This window comes from Quercus lobata, chromosome 1 (genome assembly GCF_001633185.2).
Source record: "Quercus lobata isolate SW786 chromosome 1, ValleyOak3.0 Primary Assembly, whole genome shotgun sequence".
Taxonomy (NCBI): domain Eukaryota; kingdom Viridiplantae; phylum Streptophyta; class Magnoliopsida; order Fagales; family Fagaceae; genus Quercus; species Quercus lobata.
The window spans coordinates 33,195,249-33,206,865 of NC_044904.1; the positions used below are offsets into that span (position 1 = coordinate 33,195,249).

The 11,617-nt window shown below is 30.3% G+C and overlaps 2 protein-coding genes across 5 annotated transcripts; both read left to right on the forward strand.

Moving 5' to 3' along the window:
* Positions 1 to 1,163: 1,163 nt before the first annotated feature.
* On the forward strand, positions 1,164 to 3,606 carry LOC115987780 (glutathione S-transferase T3-like). 4 transcript variants are annotated; one of them, XM_031111397.1, is made up of 3 exons: positions 1,164 to 1,588; positions 2,977 to 3,425; positions 3,515 to 3,606. In XM_031111397.1, exons 2-3 carry the CDS (start codon positions 2,979 to 2,981, stop codon positions 3,548 to 3,550), a joined length of 483 nt encoding a protein of 160 aa, XP_030967257.1. In that variant the 5' UTR covers positions 1,164 to 1,588; positions 2,977 to 2,978; the 3' UTR covers positions 3,551 to 3,606. The 4 variants fall into 4 exon arrangements, with proteins under 4 accessions (XP_030967257.1, XP_030967263.1, XP_030967240.1 ...); XM_031111403.1 differs by lacking the exon at positions 1,164 to 1,588 and adding an exon at positions 2,528 to 2,687; XM_031111380.1 differs by lacking the exon at positions 1,164 to 1,588 and having other exon boundaries at positions 2,528 to 3,425.
* Positions 3,607 to 3,622: 16 nt separating this feature from the next.
* Positions 3,623 to 4,205, forward strand: LOC115987801. Its single transcript, XM_031111414.1, has one exon. The coding sequence runs from the start codon at positions 3,641 to 3,643 to the stop codon at positions 4,184 to 4,186; it is 546 nt and encodes a 181-aa protein (XP_030967274.1). The 5' UTR covers positions 3,623 to 3,640; the 3' UTR covers positions 4,187 to 4,205.
* Positions 4,206 to 11,617: the final 7,412 nt, after the last annotated feature.

An 11,617-nucleotide genomic window follows, 5' to 3' on the forward strand; every position in this document is an offset into this window, starting at 1 on the left:
TAGCCTTATTTTTTTCTAATTGTTAAATCGTTTTCAATTAATTAATAAAATTATTTTTGAAAGAATAGAAAAATGGGAACTAAATAATTTAAATAAAAACCTACCTTAAAAATATATATTTTAATGGTTTTTGAAAAAATTCTTCAATTATAAAACATGAAGAAATGTAGCAATGGAAAGGAGAACTCTGCCAATCCATATCTACCGCTAGACAAATGAGTGGCAGATAAGCAAAGTAGAAAAAAGGATGCTCACAAGTGCAGCGCGAAATTCTATATTATATTTGCCCCACCTTTTTTGATTACCACCTTCTCTTGGGATAGGATGGGAGCTCGCCACCCTAGAAAATAATATACTCTTGCTTATGAATGGCATATATACAACCTATAATAAGTCAAGGATATATGGGGGCTCGCCACCCATGTGTACCTAATATGTGCGCTTGGTGAGTAGGAGGGATTTTCAGAATTATTACATCTACGAGTTCAAAAGTTACATTATTCGAGTTGCGCGCTTTATAAAAATGTTATATCACACGATGCGAATAGCCCTAATTCACCTAGAAGTACCCCACACCATGAGTTCTGCTAGTTCAAGTAGGTTGAGTCAATGATCATATGCATGAAACCCTTTTTTGTTCATTAAAAAAAAAGTTATAGTTTGTCTATTTGTGTATTATATTATGTCTATTATGTTGTTATGAGCAATATCCATGTAATCAGTGTATATTTATTAATCTATGTCTGGTTTTATGAAAAAATAACGGTCTTGAGCGTTATAGCTTAATTGTTTGGCATTTTTTAATATTTTCAACAAAGATGTTCATGGTTCAAATCCCTCCACTCTTATTGTAACTATTGAAAAAAAAAATTAATGTTCTTTTAATAAAATATTTTTGCCCCTATTTATAAAAAGGAAAAAGAAAAAAGAAATGGATATTTATTATTAATAAAAAAAAAAGGTAAAGAAAGAACGAGGTGGTATATGGTGTTTCCAGTACATGCATCCTCTCTTTCACATGAGAGTAGTCCCAACAAGTATAGAGTCCACTCTCATATGAGAGAGAAGATGCATGCATCGAAAATACTATGTATATTCCCGAAAAGAACACCATCTAAGAGCATCTCCAACAGCACTAGGCATATCTAAAATTTGGAGAAAAAAACCACTATTCACGCCCAAAACGAAGTCCAGCAGCCTCTCTATCTCTATTTTTTTTTTTAGATTTGCTACAGTGACTCTCCAGGTCTGGAGAGCACTGTAGCAATCACTGTAGCGTTTGCAAAAAATATTTCTCATTAAACTAATACCGGTTGAATTAAAAAAATAGTATTTTTCTCTTTCCTTCATTTCTCTTTCTTCTTCACTCCGTCTCTCTCTTGCTTCTCTTTAGAAAAAAGCTCTCTCTTTGCTTCTCATCAGAAAACGACGGTGAAGCATAAAATCGACGAAGCTCTCTCTCACAAAACGATCTGCCCAGATATTTTGAAGCCCAAATCGTGGCTCAACCACCAGTGAGGAAGAACGAAAATCTGAGAACATCGGTCAACAATGGAAATCTGAGAATATCGGTCAACAACGGAAATCGGTACCCAAAATTTGATTTCATGGTTTTTTTTTAATAATGTTTGAATTTATTGGTGGTTTTGCATGATTTGCTATTGCTACTGTCTGGATTTAGTTTTGGATTTATGGGTTTTTTCTATGTATCTCTAATTTGTGTTTTTCTTTTCACTCTGTTTCTTGATCTCATCTATAGCTATTTAATCAATCTTATTTAGAGTCAATAAGCTAATCTGATTCCTTTTAGTTTCTTATTTTTTAATAAATTTTTTGGCTTCATCTCTATTTTTGCATGCCAACTGTTCGACTTAAGGCCTTCCCTGATACAGAGCTTAATCCCTTTCTTTCTTCCTTCCTTCTTCTTGTTCTTTTATTTTTTTTCAATGCATTTTGATTCATGTGTTACAGTAATATGATTGAAATCTTGCTCTGAGGAAAACAGAGAAGGCAGGGGGAACTTGGGAAATTTTTTCTTAGACAGTAGTTGTTGAATATATACATATATATATAGACACACACCAACAGAGAGGTTTCTAAGAGAAGCAATGGACGGGAATAAGAAAACGGCATCATCTTCTTCCTTGACTTCTGAACTTTTTAGGTCCAATTAAAGAATCTTCTTTGTCATCTGGGATTTTTGGGTCTATCTTTGTGCCTTCAACCAAAGTATTGGTTTTAATCTCAGTTCAATTCTGTTGTTTTGAGCTAATGTTTAGAATCTATAAATATGTGATGTATTTTCTTTGATTGTTTCGATTTGATTTTCATTGATTTGATTTTTTTATGTTCGTCTGTTTTTTGCATTTTATGGTATTGGTACCAATTTTGTTTTTACAGTGGGCGCCTTCTACAGTTTGTCTATCTCTCTCTCTAAAACTTTCTCTCTCCATCTCAATTGAACTGATTCATACTCCCTTGTCATCTCCAATTGAATTGATTCATCTCAAAGTTTAGGGAGTGTGTGAGCTTTTTTTCCATGTTCTGTTATATGTCTTTATCATACTTTATGTTTCGGAACCTAAAAGATTGGAGATTGGATATAATTTTCAGTTGCAAGGGTAATACAATAGATTGCAAAGAGATGAAGTGGTAATTCCACAGTGCAAGCATCCTATATAATCGTGGTAATTCCACATTGCTAATAAGAGGGTATTGAGTTACAATTGGAGGGTAATAAGGTAGCTTTTAGGGATGAAAAATGCTCATAATATTGCCTTTATTTTTGCATTTGTTGCTGCACTAGTTTTATCTGCTAAAGGCAGTCTTGACATACATGCTTATTAATAATGTCATGTGATGGAATAAGTTGTAATAAGTAATTAGTGTTAACTATCAACTAAATGCATATGGAAGAGAGCTTGCTATGTTTATTCATTAGCATTATGTGTTTTTATTTTTTGTTTTTGTTACTAGGGATGGATTCGGGTATTCCAAGAGGCACATCATTCACTGATCTTATAGAAGATAGCTTTAATGATTATATGTCTGGATCTTCACATATTAGTGATGAAGACAGTGTTCCACAAGCCCAAACATTCAGCCAAATGTCTCCACCCCAAGTTGAATCCACAACCAAGAAATCACAACGTGGCATCAACTTCTCTATAGAAGAAGACATCCTTCTTGTGTCTGCCTTTCTTAATGTCAACCAAGATGTAGTGAAAAGTAATAACCAAAAACGCGAAACATATTGGACGAGAATTTGGGAGTACTACCACAAGTGGAAGACCTTCACTTCTGAGCGTACGGTAGGTTCTCTTATGAACCGATGGTCAACGATTCAACTTTCCACCAATAAGTTTTGTGGGTTTTTGTCACAAATTGAATCGAAGAATGAAAGTGGTAAGACTAAAGAAGACAAGGTAAATCTTATAAAGAAATTTGTGTAAATTTGCTAATTTATTCCAATTGTTTCAAGATAGTAACTATAATCTATTTGTTAATTGTTCAGCTTGTTGCAGCAAGAAACCTTTATAATGCAATCTAGGGCACCAAATTTCAGTATGAGCATTGTTGGAATTTGTTAAAGCACTCACCAAAATGGCTGGTTATTGTTAACAATCAACAACCAAAAAAAATGAAAAAAAGGAGATTTGAGCCATCTTCACCTTCTAATCTGGAGTTTGAACATTTAGAGGATGATGATGCACTACAAGTTCCGATTGTAAACTTGGAGAGACCACTAGGGGTGAAAGCTGAAAAAGAAAGATTGAAGAAACAAAAATGCAAAGAAGGTACGACTTCTCACATAGAAGATGTATTGAATGTTATGATGGAAGAAAAAAGAAAAATGAATGAGATGAAAATGGCTTGTATTGAGAAAGGACGTCTTGCAGACCATGAGCAGGAGATGGCTCGAATTCTTCTTGAGGATAAAAAACTTGAAACGGAAAAAATGAAAATAGAATTGGCTATGAAAAATTTGAAAGAGGCAAATGTAATGGAAAAAATGAGATTGGATAGATTGAAGGAGGACAATGAAATGGAGAAAATTAGAATGAAACAAGTGAAGGAGGAAATAGAGATTATGATGATGGATGTAAGTACGCTGTCTTCAATGCAGCAAGAATATATTCATCAGCGCCAAATGGAGATCCTTGAAAAACGAAGGTCTAGTCATTAGACTATTATTTTCATCAATGCTCTTGTTTTGTATGATTAAGAGAGCGCTTAAAACTTTTTTTTGTTACAATATGATTCTACTGACTAAGGATACATGTTGGGTCACTCACTTTTTTTTGTTGCAATGTGATCCTACTGTACTATATACATGTATCCAAGATGATGTTCAACTTTACAGCTAATTTTCATTAGCTTTTAAAATGTAAAGCTTCTTTTGTATCAGTAGCTTGCTACAATGAAACAGGCAGGTTTAGTATTTAGTGTTAACTATGAAATGTCAAACTTTTTTTGTATTGATGTTTTTATTCTTTAATGTAGTACTGGTGAGATTCATATATGCTTCCCATGACTAGCCCCTATTGGTATCATCGCTTATTTTCTGGTTGTTGACAGGAGGAGTGGGGTTAATTTAATACATAATGTTCTTTACAATTGTGTGTTAGTTCTAGATTTTATTCTTAAAGCTCAGTTCTAGATTTTATTCTTAAGCTGAAACAATATTGCTTTAGCCAACAAATAAGTGACTATGCGATCTTCATGAATACTTCTAACTGTAGCTTGATCTTCATGAGTATATGTCTTGTACAAGTACTTTAAAAATTCTATGTAATTTGAAATTTATCAAAACTATGTAAATCTTAAAATTTATCAAGTTTTTTGAAACATATGACTATTGAGAAATATTACCATTTGAAAAATATGACCCTTAAAAAAAAGCCTATATAATTGTTGAAAATTTTGAAAAAGTTTTGAAAATGTTACCGTTGGGAAGTTTAAAAATATAGCTGTTAGAAATTTGAAAAATATAGTTATTGGGGAAGAATAAAAAAATAATAAAGAAAGATTAAAGAAATAATAAAGAAAGAATGAAGAAATAATATTTAAATGAGATAGAGAAAGAATAGAGAGTCTGTTGGAAAGTGTATTTTAAAAAGTGGGTAGCTAAAAGCTAAATGTCACTGTTCATTCTCCAAACATGCAAAAATTAAGCAAAAATTTGGAGAGGCTGCTGGAGATGCTCTAAAATGGCTAATGGTTAATGCCCAAGTACCACATAAAATAATAGTTTTCCTCCGTAGACTGACTTTTGTGCTGGCTTATCACGACCAAAAGACTAATAATTACACCGTTTTGGACCGGGAAAGCTCTTGTGACTTTCGAGTTACTTGCATAGTTAGTTAGGCAATCATATAAACTTGGATTTGAAGTTTTTTGTTTAAAGGCCAAATCATATATTTTTATGTAATCATATAAAATTGGATTTGAATTTTTTTGTTTTTGTTTTTTTGTTTAAAGGCCAAATCATATATTTTAATGTATATGTAAGAATCTCTTTACTCAATATAAAATATAGAGCTGAAAAGCATGAAAGAGATGGAACAAATACAAATCAAAACTCACTTGTCTGCCGTCAACAACTGTTTGTTGGAAGGCTTCTCTTTACCATTTGCTCTTATTTGGCGAACTTTTTTCTAAAAAAGAAAAATTTTCTGAGAACACGAGCATTGCATGACTCTCATAGAATACTCCTAGTTTCTTCCGTACCATGACTTTTACACAGTTTTGAACTCCCCACAAAATACGGCCAAGACAAGAATATTAAAACTTCGGATAACTTTTTACAATTCTGGATAATAATTCAAAATTTCAAATGATTCTAGAAGTCTACCTTCGATATATTTTATATGAATACATTTCAAATATATACATACACAATGACAGGATAAATCTCGCCTTAATTTTATCTTGACAGAAAACTTTTTTTTTTTTTTTTGAGGGGGCTGTACTTTTTATTGCCATAATAATTTTATTATCAAGGCCTTGACTTATAGGTTGTATTTATGGGCTGTACTTTTTTTTTTTTTCAATAATGTAAATGGGCTGTACACTATGTAAATAGAAATATTTACTACCAGGTTAATTGTATTCAGGCTACAATCATGGTAAAGACGGTTGTTTTCAGTCATGTTAAGTAAACATGGCAAAAGGGGTCAAAATTTTATGATCTGACTGACTCGACCCTAAAATACTTGACCCAAACCTGATTTTTTTTACTCGAAGTAAAAACAGGTTGATTTGTGACTCGACTGTATTTTTTGCAGGTCAACCCGACCCGACCCGAACTCAAACCATTTAAAAAAAAAAATTGGGTAAAAAAATAAAATAAAATAAAGACAATATCGGTTTAATTGTTTGTTGTGAGTTTTAAGGAAACAATTGAGACTTTACATAACTGCATGCAAATAAATTGAAAGATAAATGATTGAATATTTTGTAATGGGTAAAGATTTTTAAATATTAAATAGCAAAGTACATGTCAAGATAATTTGGTTACAATAGAGTTAAAAACATAGATTTAAAATTGTAAATATGTGTGAAAAACATTCACAAGTGTGAAAATAATAAAGCCAAAGTATCAAATTAGTATAAATTATGAATGCTTAGATCTATTTTTTAACAAATTATTTCCAAAATAAACGGTTTTTCAAAATAAATTATGATATTTCCTAAAGTGTGTGTTGCTTAACAATGATATGTTATTCATAAAAGAGACCATGTATAAATAAGTAAACAGTCAAACTTTAAGGTATATCTCAAATTGAAATAGAGTTTCAACCACAATTGATAATAGATTATAAAATTAATTTTCAAGATTGTAAATTTCTTATATGTTTTTATTCTTTGTCAAATGAGTTATCCAATAAGTTATTTGTAATTTTGTTTTATATTTTGGGATGTTGATATTGTGTAGAAATAAAACTTGTGTATTTGTTTTACTTATCTTTGTGTTATTTTGTTTTAGATAGCAATGTTAAGATTTGTATAATTTTAAAATTATTGAATAAGTATTAATAAATTTAACTGAGTTTATTCTTGATAAGCGCAGTAAATTCAAAGTTTACATCAAGTAATTTGTTGCATGACGGCAAATACATGTTGTTTTCTTTATAAAAAAAATTCATATGAAAAATACGAGTCGACCCGACTAAACCCGCAACCTGATTGACCTAAACCCGTTTTTAACTCGCTTAAAATGACTCATTTTGACCTGTAACCCGTTTAACCTGCAACCCGATTGACCCGACCCACTCGTTTTGCCATGTCTATTGTTAAGTAAGTAACAAAAAGATTATTAAACAAAAGTAAGTAACAAAAAGATTTAAGTAAATGAAACTCATTAATGTAAACCTAAAATTTGAAGAACTCATAAATAGGTCTGTAAATGAACCACGTTAATTATTCAAATTTTAGAATTGTTCATTTAAATTTATTTCAAACATGAGTTGAGAACAAGTTCATCAACAAATTATATTATATGTTCAAATTTGTTTTATTTTCTTATCAAACAAGTTTAAGGTTGGTTGTGGGTTCCAGTTAACTTAACTAGTAAAATATCTGATGGTTGAATAAGATATCTGAGATTCAATCCTCGCCTACACCAAAAATAGATCGGTGTCTTAGTCTAATGATAAAGAACTATCATCAGAAGCACACATTATTCCCAAGTCACTTGATTAACTTGGTTCAAACACCATCTCTCCATTACCCACTATATATTTTTTTTGCTAAGAGCCTACTATCTATCTTATCTATATAAAAAAAGTTATTTTAATTATTAACTTTTTCTTTCCATATATAGTAATTAATATGACAAATAAAATTTTTATCCATTCACAAATCTATACTAATAATTAAAAAATAAGTTATAGTTGAAATTATATTGTTTAAGTTCAGTAGATAAAATGATTTTCTCTTGTAAACTTATAAAAATTTCATTTACCAGCTTTGTATAGTTAAAAACTATATTTAATCTTTTAATATAAATGGACTATTTATATTATCAATAAATTAAAAATAAAAATTTAATATCTTATGAACTTGTCTACAAAGTTACACAATCCAATATCAAATCAAAATGTTTATATTTTTATACATCAATACATTCAAATATATAATACTTAAATCAAGTGTTGTATTGGTGAGCTTGTTCACAAAAACATTATTTTGTTTGAGCTTAACTCATTTATATTAGTTGAGCTTAAATTTGGGGCTTAAGCTTGGTTCCTTTTGTAAGAACATAAACAATTTTTTTCCCCGAGTTGGGTTTGAACTTTGAATGTTTATAATAAGCTTAGTTTATTTATGGTCTTACTCAAAAATATATTTTTAATGACTATACTAAAATACACATAAAGCTGATTGCAAGAAGGACATGACTTCAATCCTTCATTCTTGATTTGAATGTATACATAGGGAGGGAAAGGATAAAAAATGATGATGCCAAAATCTTTAATAAGTCAATCGTCTAAGTGTCCATTTGACATGATTAATTTTGACAACTTATTTTACTATTTAACTTATTTTTGCTACTATTCATGGGTCCCACTATACTTTTTGGTACTATTTATGAATTCCATTATACTATTTTAGTTAACTTTTACTTTTATTTACAGTACTTTCAGCAAAAGTTTTTAATTTCAGTAAAATAAACGGATTCCAAATAGACCCTAAATCTTGAGATGTGCAAAAAAGAGAAAAGCTATTGAAGTGACCACCATGGTGTTTCCAGATATGGGAGCCTTGGATACTTAAGTTAGCATCTATGTATTTTTCTTTGAAGAAGTGCTGGTCCACAATATTTTCATAATACTTTCACAACAAATTCTAGGTGACAAATTGTTATGGGTTTTTAATTTAAATCTATCATTGAAATTACTTTCTTGTCCACCAGTAACAGCCTGTAACAACTTGACACATGATTTGATGTGAAAATGTTGTGGACATAAAATTTCTTTTTTTCTTATGGGTTTGGCTTACCTTCAATACTTTTTGAACTGGAAGCTCCTTTTGTTTTAATGAGAGATTGTCGTATCACCCATTAACTAAATAAAATGTGGAGATTAAAACTCACTATCACTTGTCATTGTATATTTAAAACAAAAAGACATATCCAATTAAAAAAGAGAGGTGCTATGTCCATAATATTTTTACAATATTTTTACAACAAATCATAGGTGGTTAGTTGTTACTAGTTCAAATTTAAACCTAACACTTATATTACTTTTTTACCTCAACAATAACCACCAGTAATAACCTGCCACATATGATTTGTTATAAAAATGTTGTGGACATATCATTTCTGATTAAAAAAATACTGGAAGTAAACTAAACCCTTTTCTTATTGAAGTAAACTAAACCCTTTTCTTATTGAGGTTTCTTTTTTAATCATGCCTTTTTGTTGTCATCCTTTCTCAAGGTATAGGAGTAGTGGTGTAAATAATTCCCTTGATTGGAGCCATTATCTTCATTATGGCCATAATGGCCCATGATGAGGGGAATAATGGCCTCCGTTATGGGTTCAATAATAATTTCCTTAATTGTGAATGAGATTTTAGGCAATAAATTACTCCTAATTATTGGAGTTTCTTGGATTTTCTCATACCTATAAAAAGAAAAACCTCACATTAAAAAAAAAAAAAAAAAAAAAAAAAACTCTCACATATAGTTTTTGCTCATGATATTCAATACCATCTTTTAGAAATTTAGAAATGATTTATGTCGTTTTATATCAGTCAAAATTGTTAAATTATGATTCAAAAAGCAATAAAAATTCTTTTGGATTGAAGTATTCAAAGAAAATGATTAGGATTTGGGTGGTAGAAAATTAGAAATGGTTTGTAGAGTTTAAATGAGTGTGTGTGTATATATTTATATATATTAATAACAATTGGATTTTTAGCTTTATTAATATGTGTATTTGAAATGACAATAATATAAGTGTTTTTCTTTTGACAAAATCCTCAATTCTCAAATCTATAATTATGTTATTAAAATTCATATAATTTTTTTTTTATATTAGTAATTGTATTCAAATATATGGAGTTTAAATCCTCAAATAAGTTATCACTCTATAAGTATAAGTGTTTATAAGTTGTGGGGAGTAAAGACCGGAGTTCAAGTCTCCAAAAATAAATTTCACATACATATATACTTAGATTAAATTAGAGAAAAATTTATATCTTATATATTTAAAAAAATCTCAAATAAATTAATTATAAAATGACAATAACATGACGTACATCTGTATAAGTTGTACTGCTACTATACTCATGCTTTTCTAATTTTTTTATTTATCTATTAAGCTCGACCCCACTGATAGAGATGGGAAGAGAAACTAGAAAGTCTAAAAGCTCATGTGTGACGATTTAGCTAATGATGCATCTTTAATCTTTATTTTATGACATCAAGCTTGCATTATAGTAATCACCGACCATCCAACAACCGTAAGGTTAGGTATCAACTTTCACCAATCAATAATCATGGTGGACTATATATATTTCCTCACAAGTCAGTCGTGTGCTGCTTGTGCTAGACAATAATGCACGCATGGCGGCTTGAAACGACAGATTTGATGTTTACACTCTGAAGAGTTGAGAGAGTGTTTGTTGTGTGCAGAAACAGGCTTAAGTTGATATTATTTTAGTCAATTCTTCCCCATGATCTCTGTACGTACCTTAGTCTCAACTCTCAACCCATTTTGTTTCACATTATATATAAAGTCCCGTGTAAACCCTTGAGCACACGGTGATTTTAACAAAAATTGAATCCAATGAAGTCAAATGCGTACCAAGTTTTATATATAGTTTCTCTTTCTCATACGCCACATATGATCCAACCGTGCATTGCAACCGTAAGCAGTGATGCTCGATCAGCTTAATTAAGGCATGCCCCTTCGTGCAAGGTAGTTGACATGGTCTAGTTTCTTACTAAGCACTTCGTTGAACGCAGACATATAGAGATATATTAGTCAATTTAATCACACACCGTACCATGTACTTGCTTGGTTCTAGAATTTATATTTCTGTGGTAACATGCAGAAGTTATGAGAATTCAGACAGGATTGAAATCCCGTATTGTGCAATTGTATTAATATTCGGATTAGAATTTAGAGGTTTAAAAGTTGACTTAATATAAATATAGAGATGCTACATCTACAACATTTTTACAACAAATCATAGGTGGTTAGTTGTTATTGGTTCAAATTTGAAACTAACACTAAGATTACTTTTTTGCCCTAATAATAACAACCAGTAAGTAGTAAGTGTAATTTCATTTTTGAACATGAATGGAAAAAAAAAAATCCTAAATTTTAGGAGTTCTTTTTTTTAATTCAAAATGAAATTTATTATTTGACATTTATGACCCTATTTCTAAATAAATTTACCCATCATTAATGAGAGTATTTTTGAACCACATAAAAATCCAATTGAAAGAGGAGAATTCTCTTATATATAGTATAGATATAGATATCTATATATATATATATAGATATTTTTAGAGGGAGTTTTAACTTATGGCATCCACTTTTGATAATAACTCTTTGTCATCAGACCAAAATATCAATTGATTTTTGGTGTAGGTGGAGATTGAA